The 20,501-nt window shown below is 40.2% G+C and overlaps 1 protein-coding gene and 1 pseudogene across 7 annotated transcripts in view; one reads left to right on the top strand and one right to left on the bottom strand.

Moving 5' to 3' along the window:
• TLK1 (tousled like kinase 1) overlaps nt 1–16,234 on the bottom strand; it is a 168,459-nt gene extending 152,225 nt beyond the window's left edge. For 6 of the 7 annotated variants that reach the window (XR_012421213.1, XR_012421212.1, XM_074009432.1 and 3 more), the window contains exon 1: nt 15,588–16,234. Coding sequence is in view for 3 of the 7 variants with exons in the window: in XM_045368283.3 (XP_045224218.1) it covers nt 15,588–15,726 (139 nt within the window). In the remaining 4 variants the exon portion in view is untranslated. Of the gene's footprint in view, nt 1–14,902; nt 15,121–15,587 lie in introns of those variants that run through there. The other variant, XM_015432351.4, reaches the window with a different exon arrangement.
• On the top strand, nt 2,114–2,211 carry LOC123568188 (small nucleolar RNA U13; annotated as a pseudogene).
• Nucleotides 16,235–20,501: the final 4,267 nt, after the last annotated feature.

Consider the following 20,501-nt stretch of genomic DNA (forward strand, 5'->3'; position numbering starts at 1 on the left):
AACTAGGCAGAAGATCAATAAGGAAACAGAAAACAAACACTATAATCAACTAAATGGAAAAGACATCTAGAGAACATTCTGCCCAACAACACAATACACATTTTTCTAAAAAAGCACACATGGAACATTCTCCAGGATAGATGATCTATGCTAGACCATAAAACAAGCATCAAAAAACTGAAAAGGAAAGAAAGGATAGAAAGTATGTTCTCTGGGCCGGGCGCGGTGGCTCACGCCTGTAATCCCAGCACTTTGGGAGGCCGAGGCGGGCGGATCACAAGGTCAGGAGATCGAGACCACGGTGAAACCCCGTCTCTACTAAAAATACAAAAAATTAGCCGGGCGCGGTGGCGGGCGCCTGTAGTCCCAGCTACTCAGGAGGCTGAGGCAGGAGAATGGCGTAAACCCAGGAGGCGGAGCTTGCAGTGAGCCGAGATCGCGCCACTGCACCCCAGCCTGGGCGACAAAGCGAGACTCCGTCTCAAAAAACAAACAAAAAAAAAAAAAAAAAAAAGAAAGTATGTTCTCTGACCACAACAGAATTAAATTAGAACTCAGTAACAGAAAAAAAATCAGGAAATTCACAAATATGTAGAAATTAACATATTCCTAAATAACTAATGGGTCAAATGAAATAAAAAGAAAAATTAGAAAATACTTGAGATGAATAAAAACAAAAATGCAACATATCAAAACTTATGGAATGAACTAAATCAGTACTTACAGGGAAATTTACAGCTATAATGCCTGATTTAAAAACAGAAAATATAGGAAAACATTTTTATGCACTTGAGATAAGAAAAGTCTTCTTAAATACCATAAAGAAAAGACAAAAGCAGGCCACAGAATAGGGGGAAAAAGTTTTAATAAAAAATAAGACTTCTCATCCAAAATACAAAAAGAATGCCTTCAAATATGGTTTTCAAAAGACAAACACAAAAGACAAATGAACAAAAGATTTGAACAAGCACTTCACAAAGGATAACCAAAAGGCCAACAAACTTCATGAAAAAGTGGTAAACATCCTTAGTCATCAAGGAAACAAAAATTAAAACCACAGAGACACCGTCTTACAGTCAGGCATGGTGGCTCACACCTATAATCCCAGCACTTTGGGAGGCCAAGATGGGCAGATCACTTGAGGCCTTGAGTTCGAGACCAGCCTGGCCAACATGGTGAAACCCCGTCTCTACCAAAAATACAAAACTTAGCCAGGCGTGGAGATGCACGCATGTAGTCCCAGCTACTGGGAAGGCTGAGGCAGGAGAATCATTTGAACCCAGGAGGCGGAAGTTGCAGTGAGCCGAGATTGTGCCACAGCACTCCAGCCTGGGCAACAGTGTGAGACTCTGTCTCAAAAAAAACAAAACAAAACAAAACAAAAAAACAAAAAACAAATATAATGTATGAAGAGACAGGTATAAATGTGTTCATAATACCATTATTAATATTTTGTCAAGCAGAAACAATCCAAATGTCAATCAACAAAGTATAAAATGTAGTACATTCACACAAAGTAGTATTATAGTGCAATGAAAATTGCAGTTTCAGAAAATAATGTGGATGAATCTTACAAATAATACGTGGGGCAAAAGTAGATACAAAATATATATTGTGTGGATCCATTTATATAAAACTCAAAAACAGGAATAACTAAATCAGAATAATGGTTACTTTGGGGAGCACGGAGAAGGTAGTGACTGATGGGGAAGGAGAGTTTCTGAAGTGCCGGCAATATTCTATTTCTTGTCTCAATGGTCATTACGTAGGTCAGAGTTTACAATAACTTACTGAGCACTACTCTGTGTGCCTTTTCTGTATGTGTTATGCTTCAATATGAAAGATAAAATACCATATAAAATTTAGAAATAAAATCAGTTGAATCACACTAAAATTAGAGTACTTGAACTTCAGAAAGCAGTAACTTTTAAAGACTTATACTCATTAAAGTATCATAAAGAGCCAGGCATGGTGAAGTGTGCCTGCAGTCCTAGCTATTTAGGAGGCAGAGGTGGGAGAATGACTTGAGCCTCGGAGTTCAAGGCTGCAGTGAGCTATGATTGCACCACTATACTCTAGCCGGGACAACAGAGTGAGACTCTGTAAGAATGGGATCCTTTTGTAGTTCGTAAGTGTGATGACTGGGTGCTCACACACGAGAGGTGCCTCTCTCAAACCTTGTTATGACATCAGCATATGACCCATATGACAAGAAAATAAATAAATAAAATATAAAGAAAAACTGGCATTGAATTCAATAAAAGCATAAAAGTTTATACAACGGAAAATATTCAAATGTATAAAAGAAAAAATATGATGGTGGAAATAGTTTCATCAAATGTAACAAGAATTAACATCACTACCATCTATTCTCATGTCTAAGATACAGACGTCAAGAAAAATTGGCTTTGGGCTTTTGATAAAAATATTAAGTTCAATCTCACTACCAATCAAGACATACCAACTGAAACAAGATACCACTTAACAGCAGTTAAACTGGAGGAAAACTGTGTAACTCTCTTCTCTAGGGAGTACTTTGTTCATAACCTCTGTGGCAGAAATACAATTTCCTTCCTTCCCACTTCTCCTTTTTAGAAAACTTTATTTCACAGCACTGGAAACAGTTGCTCAATGATCCACAAGAGAACAATGCTACTGTGATTCCTGAATTTCCAGTTCCTACTTCAGTCTCCTCAAGGCCTAACTGGGGTCTAAGGGATATCCAGCTCTATAACCTTCTACTACTATAAATCTGTTTTGCTTAAGTTAATTTCTAGCAAACAAATGGCCAATGAATATAACACCTTGATATAGCTTATCTCAGAAGCTGAAAAGTGGCAACTTGGGTTGTTTTATCTAACCCACAAGGTGTTCTTCAAAAGTATAAATTAAATGTTAGAAATTATCCTTCCTCACTAGACTGTGACTAAGCTCCTAGTAGGCAAGGACTAACTTCATCATATCTGTCTTTGTTTCCTTATTACTGGACTTCAGGTCCAAAAATACTTGCTGAATGAACAAACTATGCCAATAAGGTTTCTATAAAATTCTACAACTCTGACAACTGATTCATCTCAGAGAACAATAGACTAAAATCCTAGTTATCCCACTGAGAAAACAACAGTGACAATATAGATTAAATGACATAAAAATACTCACCCCCTTTGCCCAGTAAGCCAAATCTTTGAAATGTAAAAATCAAAAAGTAATTTACAGTTGTGATCACAGCACAGTATGGCCTTGAACTTCTGGGCTCAAATGATCCTCCTGCCTCAGCCTCCCAAGTAGTTGGGACTACAGGCATGCTCCACTGCACCTGGCTTATGTTTTAACTATTACTATTACGTGTGGATATAATGATCCTTTAGAATTTAAATGTTTTCCTCTCTGTTTATGTGGCAAAGAATAGGGAACAAGTACTATCTGAATAAATGTTCCTTATAGCCATAGCATGCTTGACTTTGATGGTTTATTTCTCCAGCCCGTTGAAGAATTGTAGCTCACAGATGGAGATTTCGAATGATGTCCTAAATTGCTGCTTTCATCATCTTAGTGCCTGTAATTTTCTGTGGCTTTAGAATTGATCACATGTATAAGACACGGTTACACCATTTAAGTGTCAAGCACTAGATTTGGATTAGCAGTGTTTATACATTATATTGGTATGCAGTCATTTCTTTTTTTTTTTTTTTTTTTTGAGATGGAGTCTCATTCTGTCACCCAGATGGGAGTGCAGTGGCACTATCTTGGCTCACTGCAACATTCACTGCCCAGGTTCAAGCGATTCTCCTGCCTCAGTTTCCTGAGTAGCTGGGATTTCAGGTGCGTGCCACCACATCCGGCTAATTTTTTGTAGTTTTACTTGAGACGCGGTTTCACCGTGTTAGTCTGGATGGTCTCGATCTCCTGACCTCGTGATCCACCCACCTCAGCCTCCCAAAGTGCTGAGATTACAGGCATGAGCCACTGTGCCCAGCAGCAGTTGTATACTTTAAAGCATTATATTGCAAATTTTAAAAGGGGCCTACACTGTGTTTTCTGTGTGTTCTTACTAGTACCAAGGAGAGAGAGTACTTTATGTGCACTAGGTGCCTAATAATGTGTGTTTACCAGTGGGAATACAGGCAGTGTGGTATAGGGATTAGGACTGTGGACTTGGGTTGGCAACCTTTTTTCAATCACTTCTCATCTGTGTGACTTTGGGCATGTTGTTTGTCATTGTTGCTCTTGGTGGTGAATTTTTTCTTTTGAGAGAAAGGCGAGACAAAAAACAAGCTAATATTATGGAGTCATTGAAAAGTAACTTTTAGACTATGTTTGGTCATTTGTACATGTTCCCATATTGCACAGTTTTCCTAATTATCTTTTAAGTGAATGTATACAAGGCTGGGCGCAGTGGCTCACGCCTGGAATCCCAGCACTTTGGGAGGACAAGAAGGGTAGATTACCTCAGGTCAGGCATTCAAGACCAGTCTGGCCAACATGGTGAAACCCCGTCTCTACCAAAAATACAAAAATTAGCCAGGCGTGGTGGTGCGTAGTAGTCCCAGGTACTCAGGAGGCTGACGTGTGAGAATTGTTTGAACCCTGGAGGCAGAGGTTGCAGTGAGCCAAGATCGTGCCACTATACTTCAGCCTGGGTAACAGGGCGAGACTCTGTCTTTAACAACAACAACAACAACAACAAAAATATATATATATATAATGTATATAAAACATTTAGTTGATATACATACCAAAACTTAATCGCAGTTGTTGGTCTCATTTCTTCTCACTATATAATACTGTGGTAAATATTATGCACATAGTCATTTTCCATCCTTTGAATTGCTTTTTTTTTTTTTTTTTTTTTACATTTCTAAGATTTGCCTTACTGGGAGTAAATAAATTATATTTCTCTCCAGCCTGGACAACAGAGAAAGATCCTGTCTCTAAAAAAAAGGGGGGCGGGGGCGGGGGGCCGGCAGGGAGAAGCAGCAGCAGGAGAAGAAGAAAAGAAATGAAAAAATCCATAGTGAGTTGTTAAAGTGCCATGCATTTCTCATTTAATTTCACAACCTTGTGACATAGTTACTATTACTATCCCACCCTATCAAAAATAAAATCTACAGATAAGGCATTGAGAGGTTAAGTAACTTAGTATAATTAAGTGGCAAAACCCTTGAAACTATTATGTTATATTAACTTGTTATGCAATAATGTATTTTACACATGCTACCAACATCCAAAAAGTATAATGCTGCCAACTAGGTCAGAGAAGTAGGAGACACTGGGAGGAAAAATAAAGGAGGGGCAGGAGCTTGCAAAGTGGTACCATTTATTAGCCTTTTGGTTTTGTTGTTTAAAACTATACAACAGACTGGGCACAATGGCTAATGCCTGTAATCCTAACCCTTAGAAAGGCAGAGGCAGGAGGACTGGTTGAGCCCAGGGGTTCAAGACCAGCCCTGGCAACATAGGGAGACCATCTCTCCACAAAAAGTTAAAAAAAATCAGCAGGATGTGGTGGCATGCACCTGTAGTCCCAGCTACTTGGGAGGCTGAGATGAAGGGGTGTGCTTGAGGACAGGAGTTGGAGGTTGCAGTGAGCCGTGATCATGTCACTGCGCTCCAGCCTGGGTGGCAGAGTATGACCTTGTCTCAAAAAAAAAGACAAAGAAAAAGAAAGAAAGAAAGAAAACTGCATAATAAAAATTTTTTAATAATGAGAATTAAAAATATCCAGAGAAAATATGAAACATTTGATAAACTGCATTAGATATTTACTCAGTGTCAAGTTTGCAACCCTTTGATTAAGTGCAAGGCATGTGTTAATATTTAAGCCCAATACAGTATTTCTAAGATGAGCTGAACCCTACCTGGTTCAAAAGTACACGCTCATCTCATGCATGCTGTTGGTATATGAGCTAAGCACATGTATCCTTCAAAAAAATAATCTGGCAACATTTATCAAAAGCCCTAAAATTGTTTTATACTCTGCTCTGGTAATCCCATCACTGAAAATCTAGTATTTAAAAAAAGAGGCTTTTACTGAGTTACTATATCATTATCTATGATAGTCATAAAATTAAAATTAAAAAGACATAACCTAAATGATTCACTATAGTTGTTTTTTTCTCACCATCATCCCTTCCTCAGGAAAACTACACCTCATCCAATTCACGTCATCTCAAGGAGACTGTCAATCATGGCTTTCTGTGGGTTCCCCAACTGACCCTAACCACAGCTACCAAAGTGGCTGCCCTTGCTGTAGCTCATCTCCCAGGTTCCAATGATTGGTTAAGGAACTGACAATCAGAATTGATTACCAACAACCCAGAACTGACACATGTGGACATCAGGAAAGAGAAGCTGTCTTTCAAGTGTGGTTGCTAAGTTAAAGGTATATGTCTGGGGCTCCAGAAGCAAGAGGCTAGAAAAACCCAAAAAGGAGACAAAGAAACCCAGTGACATTACTTGCAACCTTGGATCTGGCTGTTTCCAAAGCCATTCCATTATCCTCCACATACCATTCCCACTATGTGAACCAATACACTCATTTTTTAACTTAACAAAGTTGTGTTGTTATCACGTGTAACCAAAAGATTCATGACTAACATCTTACCTAAAGAAGAACAGTTAACCAATTATAGTGCATCCATTCAAGGAAATAACACTGACAGAACAGTATAACTGTTAAGAGCATGCACTCAGCCCAGTCTGAATCCTGGCTCTGCTAAATATTCTCTGTCTGTGCCTGGGTACATTATTGTTTTTTGGTTTTTTTTTTTTTTTTTTTTTTAAGGCAAGGTCTCCCTCTGCTGCCCTGGCTGGAGTGTAGTGGCGTAATCATGGCTCACTGCAACCTCAACCTCCTGGGCTCAGGCGATCCACCTCAGCTTCCCAACTAGCTGCGACTACAGGCGTGCACCACAACACCCGGCTAATTTTTGTATATTTTGTAGAGACAGGGTTTCACCATGTTGTCCAGGCTGGTCTCGAACTCCTGCGCTCAAGCCATCTGCCCACCTCAGTCTCCTTAAATGATGGGATTACTGGCACGAGCCACTGTGCCTGGCCCTTGGGTACATTACTTAACTTCTCTATGCCTCGATTTCCTCATCTGTAAAGTAGGGATACTAACAGGACTTCATATGATTGTTAGGAGAAGCAAATGAGTTACTATTTACAAATGTCTGGAGAGTGTCCAGCATTAATAAATATGTGTATCTTTAAGTAAATGAAATAAGTATCAGAGTAGTATACAAAGTCGAGCTAAACTATATACTTACACAGATGTTTAAAAGAAATCCGCAAGGAAAAGGGAAAACTTGTATTTTTTATGAGGCAAATATACAGTATCAAAAAAGGAAAAAACTAAAACATGTCTCTGGTCTCAGGAGACAGGATGAATATGATTAGCCTCACACAAACCCCTCTGACCTTCCCCAGAGGAACTACATTCATCCTCAGATAGGAAGCACTTACCTAAGTGTCCAGTGGGGAATCATGAAGTCACACAAGGTATCATATTAACGGCAGAATTTAAACCTAGTAGTTTACTTCCACCAGCTAATTAGTTTTCAAGGAAAGGCACAAATTTATGAGTATAACCAATTATTAACAATCCATATAGATGAAAAAGAAAAAATATTTTAAGTCATCCCCCAAAAACACTTATATTTGGCTAATGAATCTATGTAGAATATAATCACTTTTATTTAACTACAGGTAAAATTGCCTTCTTGAAATTCATTAAATTTCAGACCTAATGATGAAGCCACATTGGGAAAATTTAATTCAAGTTTGACAACCTACCACCTGGATCTGCTCTGTTCTGCATATCTTTCCACTCCGTGACTAACGAATTCCTATCAGTCCACTCAAATCCTGCCTCTCAATTAGGTTTGCTACATAATACATGCTACCAAAGGTTTTGTTGTTGTTGTTGTTGTTGTTGTTAGCAATAAAAGAACTAAAACTAAATATGTTGTAAAATACTTTTTTATAGATTAGCTAGACTGCACATCAAGTCTCTTCCCCCTGCCCATATTGAATACTATTAAGACAGTCAAAGATCTGCCGCTAAAACATTATAATTTAATTTAAAGCCTTGTCCATCAGGTTATAAAGCCTCCACAATAAATAGACTGCTCACAATAAATAGACTCCACAATTAATAGACAGTGGGAAATTTTTTGTTCAAATTCTAATATTTACTTGTTATGGCTCCAGTGGGCTTATGAGGCCAAAATATTAAGATAAATGGAATTACAAATTAGATTATCTAACATGGAAATAAAATTTTTCATTGATGTATCTCTAACATTTTCCATGAATGGACAAAACTTATCTTAAAAAAAGGAAATGTAAGATTTGCACAGCTGGTACAGCTTTCTAAATTGGGTTGTTTGGTTGGGGTTTTTGTATTTTTTTAAAAATCTTATCTTCACATGTGTATAAAAACCCATGCAAGAAAAGTTAACAAAAGTTTAGAGGTAAACTGAATAAGCCTGGAAGACTGATCAGTAAGTTAAAATTTGCTTAGAAAAACTACTAAAATACTAAAAGCCACATTTTCGTATTTTAGGCAATATATCCCAGTGATTAAAATACACCAACTTGGTTCAAATTCCCATTATGTACTACTCTAGGTCACACTGGTAAGTCACTTTACTTCTCAGTGCTTCAGTTTTTTCATCTGAAAATGGGAATAACAACTGTATACATCTTAGAGCTATGAAATACAAGAATTAACGTGCGAACACAATAAACTTTAGCTATTACTGTTACTGTTATCCATATCACCCTCTAAAATATAATTCACTTTTATTTAGAATTACTAAAATAAGCATCTTCCTGGGTCTGAAATATGTGCATACAACAATACAGAGAGATGACATATGTGAAACAGTCCTTCGACAAAACTTGTAGTTGAGTGCCAACTCTGTAGAGGATGTCCCACTGTGCACTGAAAATATGGAAATTAACAAAATAGTCTCTGAATTCAAGACCTTTCTGTCTAGTAGACAATATAAATAAAACTATAATAAAAGTAGCATGATGCAGATGCTATGGAAACAGACAATCCTATGAGACACTAAACAACACAGGCACTTAACTAGGGGCAAGCACAGGGGTCTCAGATGAAATAAACTCCAGAAATATTTTCTGAGGAACAATCACCTACTTATTTCACTTCCAGGTATCACATTGTTTGTTTATGCAATTTATATCGTTAACATATTAATAAGTGTTTTCAAAAAAACAAGACTACCTATTACACTACTTACCATGCTCATAAACATAAACACCCTGTAGTAATAATGAAGATATTTTCTTTTTTCTTTTTTTTTGAGATGGGGGGGTCACTGTGTTGCCCAGGCTGGAGTGCAGTGGCATGATCATATGCCACCATACCTAGCTAATTTTTTTTTTTTTTTGAGACGGGGTCAGGCTGGTCTCAAACTCCTGGGCTCAAGCAATCCTCCTGCCTTGGTCTACCAAAGCTGGGATTACAGGCCTGAGACACAGCACCTGGCCTGATGATATTCTCTTAAAAAAACAAAATATAGCCTTGCAAAGGTTATACCGCCTCTTCAAGAAACATTTCCTTCAGCAATAAATAAAAGCTACAAACTTTCCCCTGCTAAATTATATTAGGACTAATGTCACAGGAATGACAATATTTTTGAGCTGGAAGAGACCTTTGAGAGCCTCTAATCCAATGCTCTCATTTTACAGATGAAAAGAGGCTGTGAAGTATCATGGAAAAAAAAAAAAACCAACCTGAAAGTCAGAAAACTGAATTTTGGGCCCAACTGTCTTACAGCGAAAGCCTGTGCAAATTATCTGTTTCCTCATCTGTAAAATGAGAGGTTTGTACTAGATTGCTTCCAAGATCTGTTTCAGCTCTGCAATTCTTGGTTTATGGAACTGAAGCAGAGAGAAGCAACTTGCCCAAGGTCACACAGCTAGTTAATAGCAAAGTAAAGACAACCCTCAGATTCCAACTACAATCACTTTCTCCCCTATACCATACTGCTTCTCCTACTTCATAACAATATTCCTGTAATTTATTCTAAGATTCTTGAAAATCATTAATAAGCATGAAGGAGTTTATGAAACTAAATGACTGATTTCTACAGCTCTTCTAGAGAAAATGAGCTTTAAATCCAAATGCAACAAGTACATGAGGTCTCAAGCTGGGTATTATTACTTACTACACTTATTAATATTAAATTGACCTCAAGAAAGTTGTCAGAATTTATGCTTAAATTCTCACCATCTAAAAATCCAACTCACAGAAGAGATTACGTGCCATGCAAAATTAAAATATGAATTGTTGTAAGTAATGATAAATATTATAGGTATAATTCTAGGAATAAGATGGGAATTTAAATTCTTCCATTTATGTTCTAGTTATATTTAATATGCATTTTTAAATTCAAAAGAGATCAATTTAAACACTTTTCTTCTTTCCTCTTTTCAGACTCTCTAGGTTTAAAAATATTAGAATAGCTTAAGCATATTACTTCTGAAATCATGTAACAATTACAAATAAAAGACTATATAAACTATGCTCATAGTTTCTCTTACAAAATTGAAAATCAGCCCCCATAGTATTCTAAAATTCTGTGCTGAAATATATTACAACTCTACTAAATTGTATCATAAACAGCATTTGGTTCTCTAAAATGTCTGAAGCTTATTATATTTCACAGGGAATTTAGCAAGATTTCACGAAGACTGATCTTGCTGACACCAGAAAATACAGGAAAATCCTCAGAGGAAAAGCACAATAAAAATGCAAAATAGTAATAAAGTCAACAATAGTTTCATACTACGGACTTGAAAGAACATTCAAAAACGTTAATGAATCTATAAGTATAGCTTAACTATATTTAGGGATTTTTAAAGAAACACAGAATGTTTACATTTTTAAATTGGACGAAGCCTTAAGTCACTAATCCAATAGCACTCATCATAAGAATCTACAGAATTTATCTCTACCTCCCCAAAAAACATGTCCCTGTAGTACACTTTAAACTCTCAAAACTAACTACTACTTTCCATTGTTGTTAGTTGTTGCGAGTTCCATTGTAGCTCCACTGTTCCACTGTTTGAAGTCTAGTCATACAGTTCTTACATTCTTGTAAAAAAATTAGACTGACTTCAATCTACGTCTTCCTAATTTTCACCAGTTGGTCTGCCTTCTAAAGCAGGAGAATGGATCTATTCTCCCTCCTACTTATTAAAATTAACAGGTTTTTACAGCCTATTTACTGAAATCCAGGTTTCTTAAATATCTGGAGACAGCTATCATGTCTCCCACCCGTTAGTCTCTTCTGTAAATATATGTTCCTAGACTTCCTGTAGATCCTAGAGACATTTCTGGAATACAGTGCACTTTCACATTGTAAGTAACTTTAAAAAAAAAAAACAAAAAACTGCCACTTGTTGAATTTTGATGTAATACCAAAGAATACTCACTCCTTCCTTTTCCAATCATGTATCTACATGAAGCTGGATTCTCTTCACATATCTCAACCAAAACATCACAACAGAAGGCAGACACAAAATCTAGCTGTCTTCTCCTAGTAAGCCAGAAATCAAGGTGATTTGCAAAAATATAAAACACCACCACTGGTCTAGTTTCTTTGGTTTTAGTACATATTTATTCTTCATAAAAATTCTATTTACAACACACTTTACTTTTAAATTAAAAATATTTGAAATTGTCATTTCTAAAATAGAAAATATTAGTAGACATAGCCACATAAACCTAAATCTCCTTGGGGTCCTCAATAATTGTTCAGCGAGTAAAGAGGCTCTGAGGTCAAAATGCGAAAGCATAGTCTATTTCGCATAAGATTTTCAAACCTCCATTCTGGTTTCTCTCTTTTCTCTCTCCTCTAATGTGTAAATGTACCATTGTAAAGGAGACATCTGTCACATATCTATTCATGAGCTAGAATCCTTAAACATATAACCCTGTCTTCCTCCAGCTAGCGATTTCAAAAAATTAAAGGTCTACAGGGCCATCTGGTACACCTTCATTTTTAACATCTCATTACTAAATCATCTGAAGTCAAATACTTTAATTCTTCTAAGGAATGCAGTCTTTAAATATGGAAACAGAGCAAGTTTACAGTTTAATCATACTATCATGCCATCTTTTTTTGAGAGAGTGCCTCACTCTGTCACCCAGGCTGGAATGCAATGACGCTATCTAGGCTCACCACAGCCTTCACCTCCCAGGCTCAAGCAATCCTCCCAACTCAGCCTCCCGAACCACGCCCAGCTAATTTTTCTACTTTTTGTAGAGACAGGGTTTCACCGTGTTGTCCAGGCTGGTCTTGAACTCCTGAACTCAAGCAATCCACCCGCCTAGGCCGCCCAAAGTGCTGGGATTACAGGCTTGAGCCACCACTCCCGACCCATACCAACCTTTTGGCCAAGTTTTCACTATTTACAAAAAAAAAAAAAAATCAAATTATTTATAATTGGCAGGAGCAGGAAAGAAAATGCAAGTGTTCTGTATAACCAATCATTCGATTCTCAGCAATAACCCACTCAAAAGTACCCATGTACTGATATGCAAAAAACCCAACTACTTATCTAGCCATTATGACACTAGGTTCCTAGGCTTCAACAAAGCAAAACTGGGCTTTACTTGAAAACCTTTTTAACTCCTCACTCCCTTAATCACAGGATTATAGAAGACAAAATGGGATGGAGATTATAGGTTTAAAAGATTCAACAGAAAATCTAGAGCTACATTACTGAACACCTCAAACAGAACCACAAGATTGGTAAGGTAAAAAGCTTTGAGACCCAGGGAAAAGAAATCTACACTATATTTATCATATAATTTCCTAAATTCTAATAGACTCCCAAATCTTAAAGAGCTGTATTGTGTTTGTAATAAAACTATGTGAATATGATAATGGTAATAAGGTAAAAAGAGAGAAAGAAAACCACAACATACAGCATCAAAAATAATCGGATTATAATCTTAGATTTTTGGTTTCCAACGTCAAAACTTCAAAATAAGTAACTTTTACAGATGCTTATGGCATATCTTTAAAAGTAACCCATTTTCAAAGTTAAATTTGCCTAAAAGGAGTTCATCACATAGAATATTTAAGTTCATATACATGTTCATCTCTTTGAAGTTTCAATTCTTCTATTACTCTATGTTAAACTGGCTCCACTTTTCAAGAAACAAAGTTAGTTCTCTTCTTGACACATAGAATACATTCAAGTTCCATTAATATCAATGGTTCTTACTAGCAGTAACTAGCCGTCAAAAAGCTTTCTAAAACTTCATCAATTTATATAATGTAGTAACATGTATACCTGAAAAAAGTGCTAAACACTTGTTAAAATAAAAACTGAGATTTCGCTTAATAGAAAACATCTCCATTTTGATACTCAGGGCTTCATATTCCTGTTAGCGTTAGTGAAATCTGAGAACACATCGCCAAACTTCAAAATGAATATAACCCTAGAGAGGATTAATAGTTTTAACTTGCATGCTGGTTGGTCAAAAAGAAATATCCCTCTGTAGCTATACAGGTACTTGGCATGAAGTGTAACTTTCACAAAAGCCCGTCCTATGATATCACGAATTAACAGAAACTCACTACTTCAGGTTACATAAAAACCCACTGCAATCTAAACTGCCAGAAAAAATTTATGGTTATCTGGAAGCTCAACCTAAACGATTCCAACCCCTCCAAATTTTCAAACATCAGGAAAAGTGCAGAATGTTTTTAAGTTGAAGTAACCTCAGAAACTCACAATCTAGATATTTTGTCTCCCAAATTCCCAATACTGATAACAGATGTCAACAGATAAACAATTCAATACTATGTCCTCAGTATGTAGTTCACGGACTGGCTCACAGTAATGGCTCAATAAATATTCGAGAAACGAATGAATGAACGAATGAATGATGATATAGTCTTAAATTAAGAAACGATAAAATGGTCTTTTTAAACTCACAACACTAACACAAAACATCTTAATGAAACTACAAACAAAAGTAAAAGCATGCTAAAAGCACCAACTTCTCTATGAAATACATTTTAAACCGTTCATTTGGAAATTTTCAAGTGCAAAAGAATCATCAGATAAATTTTTAGTCATTTAATACTTTTATATTCTAATAATGAAAGCTCAGCGTTGGGATAAGATGAAAGGGAGAAACGTCAGTCAATGTATTCCGCCTGTTTAATGGATCCCATAAATCAAAGCTTTCCGTGAATTTTCTAGAGCATATTCATGCCAATCTTTTAAGCCTATTGTCACTTTCACACATGCTCACAGGAACAAAATGACAAAGAATGCTATGCCTGAACCACTGGATTCAGGACACAAAACACTTGATTAACAATTGTCAAGGCTCTGAATAGTAAATATCGACAGACATTTTCAAAATAAAGTACTCCCACCGATTCCTACATAAATCGAAGCTCTTGATTTCTTTAAAACATTCACTAGACTGCTGAACTTCCAGACGTTTGAAAATATGCCTACAATCTCCTCGTGTGCGACAACTGGGAGTGAACAACCCGTTTATCAATTGCGGATGAACATCGCTAAGCGTTTTCCAGACAAAAGAGCGTTAAAAGACATTCCATGCACATTTATTCATCACCCATAAATGTGTTTTCTCCCAAATTTCATTTTATGTCGTATACTTAAAGTTAAATACAGCAAGTTGAAATTTTAGTCAAAAGCACGCCGGTGCCTTACAAGCTGTCTAACTGCTACATCTGGTGGCAGCACACTTGCTTGCAAGAAGCCAGAAAACTTAGAAAACAATTGTAACCGATCTGGTGCATGTTTGCAATAACCTTTACGCAGATATTTCCCACAAAACCCACGACCCTGTCAGAGAAGAACAGTAGCCTACTTGCAGCAGAGAATATAACGCACAAACACGCAGGAGGCAACGGCGGAGGAGAGAAAGTTGCAACCATCTGGAGGGGCGGTTTTAAAAGCCTGCCCACGAGTCAGTCTGTCGTTTAAATTGCTCTAGGGGGCCACACAGGGGATCAAAGTCTGCCTAGGTAATTTCAGTGTCTCTCCCCAAATGAGAGACCCTGCAAGCGAGGGGCATCCTCCAGGTCTGGGGCAGCAAAGCTCGCAGAGCGGGGACCGCCTCTATGGGAGGAGTGCGCGGGGGAAGGGGAGGGGGCTCGAGGACGAAGGCTCCAGCGGGAGGGAAAACCCACCAGAGACCGGAGGCCAGGAGGTTAAGAGTACTGAGTGTGCTGGCAAATGGAGCAGAAAGGGGCTCGCGTCCGGGGGGAGGCTTCCCACCCTCGCAGAACTGGCTCCCAGGAACCCCAGGCGAGTCTGTGCGCCTCGCCCCGTCCCCACCAGCGCGCACCCCCTCGTCCGTCTCTACCGCCACCCGCGAACCACCACCCACAGCCAGGGCAATACCTCCCCAGGGCCGGGGAGCCAGGCGGCCTCGCGTCCACCTCGCCACCATCCCCCACCCCGGGGTCTGGCGGAGGAGCCCCGGGGGGGCGCGGGGGTCCGCGGCACGGGAGGGGAGGCCCGCGAGCGGGCGCGGGCGCGGCAGTGCTTACCTTCCCTGGGCCTCCCGGATGGCGGCGTGTGATTCAGCAGGGACCTGGCCGCCGCCGCCGAGCCCGGGGTTGGAGACGTGGAGAGCTGGGACCAAGATGGCGGCCCCTCCAAACTTCCACTGCTACTTTGGACACTCATCAAGCTACTTTCTGGGAACCCGACTCCCCCCCTGCGACGGCAGCGGCGGCAACGGCACCGGCACCCGCCTCCGTCATGGCGGGGGCCGCGCTAAGGGCGAGCTAAAGAGCGAGGGCTGGGAGGGGAGAGTCAAGGGGATGGGGGAGGAAACCGAGAAGAGGGGCGGTGGGGAGGAAAGAGGTGAGGGAAGGAGAGGGGACAGGGAGGAGGGAAAGGGGGAGAAGCGAGGGAGCGGGCGGGCGCGCCGGAGAAGAGGCGGAGGGAAGGAGCGCGGCGGCGGAGGCGTCGAGGGGGTGCCCTGGGGCCGGGGTCGGAGCGCGGGCGGAGCGCGGGCTGCGCCGGCCGAGGAGACTTCCGCGGGCGGAACCTGCCGGCACCTCTGCAGTGCGTCGGCCCCCGGCGTCGCCCGGGAGGCGGCGGCGGCGGGCGGTGGGTGGCGGCTGAGGCAGCGGGGTAACCTCTGCATCAGTTACAGGCGGCGGCGGCGTCACGCGCCGCCTGTGCAAACACTATCGCGAGGCTCCTGCGCCTCCGGTAGCGGCGGCGGCGGCAGCGGCGGCCGCGGGAGCAGGCTTGGGGGAGGGACCTGCCAGAGACTGGAGGGGGGGTGGGGGCATGGGGAGGGAGCGAGCGCGCGAGGGAAGAGACGAGAGCGTCGGGGCGACCCTGCCGCACCCGCGGATCGCCGCGCGGCGCGGGAGCCCGGGGTTGCCGGACTCGCGTGCGCGGGGGCAGCGTCCCCGCGCCGGCCGGAGGGAGGCGCGCCCCCGCCGCGCCACTCGGGCTCGGGCGCTGCTGCCACCTGACTCCCCCTCTATTCCCGCGGAAGCGCGCCTGGCTCCTGACCCACACCCAACCCGGGGAGAAATGCTGCTGCTCTCGCTCAGCTGCCGCTTCTCTGGAGTTCAATGTGATCGTTTCTGAAAATGGAACTGAAAAGTTGAAAGTTCCTTCTTTCTTGTCCCTCTGTACTATGCAGAAAAACGTATGTGCGCCTCCCCGTCTGCAGAATGGGAATAATGACCGAATAAAAGAGCTCTGAAATGGGTAGTGGGAGAGTTGGGAAATAAAACTTTCTCGTGTTTTCTAAAAAAGAGTGAAGGAATCTTTAATGAAGAAATTGAAAATTACCGGTTTCGTAGACTGTATGGTATAGCAATTCTTGGTTTTAAAACAGTAAGTGGAAAATCTAAATGAAAAATGTGATTACTGAATTCACATACTTAGGAAAACAGCGTTCATCTTGTAGAAGGTATGGTTTCTAGAAATTTCTAATTTGTTTCTAGTATCTCCGCTGAGTCCCGACTACAAAAATCCCAAAACAAATGACAGCATTTGCTAAAATGTATTGATACAGTGTAGCTTTCTACAGACCCACACAAGTACACTCACACCAGGGACTGGGCTTCTTGTACATAAAAGAGCAGTCTAGTTCAGGAAAAGTACAACAAGGTTATTTCTCTCTAAAAAAACCAAATTGCATAGAGCACTAAAAAGATTATAACATAACGCTACTGCACAGACATGAGGAAATGGCATGATTACCAGGGGGACAAAAATGTCGTTTCTATTTTTTATTTTTATGACTTTGCATTTCTCATAGTAATGTTTTGTTCAGATAAACTATCATACTAGAAAAGAACCTTGATTGTCAGTTATCTCCAAAAGTAATTGTAGTTGCCTTGTGCTTTAGATACTTCAGTGAGTTTTTAGTCTTGTCTGCTTTTCAAACTTAAGAGGGACATCTCACAACTTTATTGGGGTATGATTGACAAAATAAACTGCACATATTTAAAGTGTACAATTTCTGGCCGGGCGCGATGGCTCACACCAGTAACCCCAGCACTTTGGGAGGCTGAGGCGGGCGGATCATGAGGTCAGGAATTTGAGAACAGCCTGGCCAATATGGTGAAACCCCGTCTCTACTAAAAATACAAAAATTAGCCGGGTGTGGTGGCACGTACCTGAGTCCCAGCTACTGGGGAGGCTGAGGTAGGAGAATGGCTTGAACCTGGGAGGCGGTGGTTGCGGTGAGCCAAGATCGCGCCATTGCACTCCAGCCTGGACGACAGAGCGAGACTCCTAGACTCCGTCTCAAAAATAAAAATAAAAATAAAGTGTACAATTTGATAAGTTTTGATATATATACATCCCTGAAACCACTTCTACAAGGAAAGTGGTGAATGTATCTATCACCCTCCAAAGTTTCCTCTATCCCTTTGTGGTTCCTCCTCCACTCTACTTCCATTCTCTCTAACCACAGATCTTCTTTCTGTCATATGGGTAGCTTTACATTTCATAGAATTTTAGATAAATGTTGGCCATACAGTCAATTTGTACTCTTGTCTGCCTTTTTTTTTTTTTTTTTTTTTTTTTTTTTTGAGACAGAGTCTTACTCTGTTTTGCCCAGGCTGGAGTACCATCTTGGCTCACTGCAGCCTCTGCCTCCCAGGTTCAAATGATTCTCCTGCCTCAACCTCCTGAGTAGCTGGAATTACAGGCATGTGCCCCTACACCCAGCTAATTGTGTATTTTTAGTAGAGACAGGGTTTCACCACGTTGGCCAGGCTGGCCTCCATCACCTGACCTCAGGTGATCTGCCCAGTTTGGCCTCCCAAAGTGCTGGGATTACAGGCATGAGCCACTGTGCCCGGCCTTGTCTGACTTCTTTCACTCAACATCATTATTTTGAGAGATTCGTCCACATTGTTGCATTATCAATAGTTTTTATTTTTAAGTAGCGTTCCAGTGAATGAGTATACCACACTTGTTTATCCATTAAACTATTGATGGACATTTGCATTGTTTTCACTTTTTGGCTATTATGAATAATGGTGCTAAGAACATTCATGTACAAGTCTTCCTGTGGACATGGACTTTCCTTTCCCTTGGATACATACCCAAGATCTTGCCATTCGATTTTTATACCTGAGTACATGCACTATAAGAGGAACAGAGTTTCTGTAATGACATGTTGATAAATGTATGCTCTTTCTGTATTTTTAAGAGTAGGCTTAGTCAGGAGATTGTGGTGAAAAGCATATGGGACAGGAAGGAAGTTAAGAGACCTGAGTATTAGTCTCAGCAGGTAACTTGATTCAATTTCTTCATCTACAAGAAAGAGGTTAGAGTCACTGAGTGATTTTTAAAGCTCCTACCTGAGACTATACAGAGCTCAGTTCCTCTCAAAAATGGTCAATAAAGCCCAACCAAACAGGTTTGATGATGGTAGGTTATCTCTCCCAACCTTCTCCAGAGCTTCAAGCTTTTCAGTTGCCCTTATACCAATTCATATTTTTTTTTTTTCAGTTGTCACCCAGGCTGGAGTGCAGTGGTGCAATCTCAGCTTACTGCAACCTCTGCTTCCCAGATTCAAACAAGTCTCATGCCTCAGCCTCTTCAGTAGCTGAAACTGCAGGTGCCCGTCACAATGCCTGGCTAATTTTTTCTATTTTAGTGGAGATGGGGTTTCACCATGTTGCCTAGGGTGGTCTCAAACTCCTGAGCTCAGGCAGTACACCCACCTTGGCCTCTTAAAGTGCTAGGGTTACAGGCATGAGCCACCACATCCAGGCTAACTCATGTTACATTTAATGCAGATTGGCTACGTTTATTTTTAATGATAACTAGACGATTACAGCATATACATGATCAAGTTACTTTCATTATATTTTTGTTGTGAATACTTCCTTAAAAGGACAATTAAATGTTTGATTCCTGTCTTCATGTAGTTTTTGATAAGACAGTACTCACCAACCTTAAAGATAAAGGCCCCTACTGGCAATAGGGAGTTATTTAAACAAACTGTGGCTTAGCCTGAAAATGGAATGTCATGCCATTATTTAAAATCATGTCTTCAAAGAATACCAAAGAAGATAACATTTTCACACTATAGTAAGTGAAAAAATGGATATGATCTGGATTTATTCCTAAGTATGCATCAAAAACAACTGGAAGTACTCAGGAGGCCAAGGTGGGAGGATCACTTGAACACAAGAGTTCAAGACTAGCCTGGGCAACATGATGAGACCCCATCTCTTCAAAAAAAAAGAAAAACTGGAGGGATGTGCCCCCAAAAGTTAATAATAACTAGCATTGGGCTTTGAGATTACATAGTTATTATTTCTTCATGTATGCTTTTCCATATTTTGTGAAACAAATCATGTATTTCTTTTTACATTCAGAAAAAGTTCAATAAATACTTTTGAAGTAATTGAAGCATAAAGAAGGCCTCTGGACATAAGTTGTGCAAATACATAATTTTATAAAATGATTATGTCAAATAGATGAAAACTTTTAAATGGCAAGTAGAGGCTTCTCCACACCTTGACATTTGCTAGGATATGGGCATTCAAAAAATGTCTGATAAAAAATAGATCAAGGCTGGGAATGGTGCCTCACACCTGTAATCCCAGCACTTTGGGAGGCTGAGGCAGGAGGATCACTTGAGCCTAGGAGTTGAAGACCAGCCTGGGCAACAGAGTAAGACCCCATCTCTATTTTAAAAAAAGAAAAAGATTAGATGGTTACAGTGATAGATTACACAATAGGAAAAAATATAGAAAAGTCAGAAGAGTCCAGATTCAGACAGAAAGAGACACCTGCCACTCTGTAGGGAAGAAGAAATCTCAAGAGCAAGAAGAGATCATTGGAAGCTTTCTGGCAATCTTCCATGGAGGAATATTCCCAGAGGGAAAGCCAGCTTGAGAACACAAAAATGAACTGAGCAAGTAAAAGGTAGTAAACCTGCCTAGAAAGAATCAGGAAGAGACTGG

This window comes from Macaca fascicularis, chromosome 12, assembly GCF_037993035.2.
Source record: "Macaca fascicularis isolate 582-1 chromosome 12, T2T-MFA8v1.1".
NCBI classification, from domain to species: Eukaryota; Metazoa; Chordata; class Mammalia; order Primates; family Cercopithecidae; genus Macaca; species Macaca fascicularis.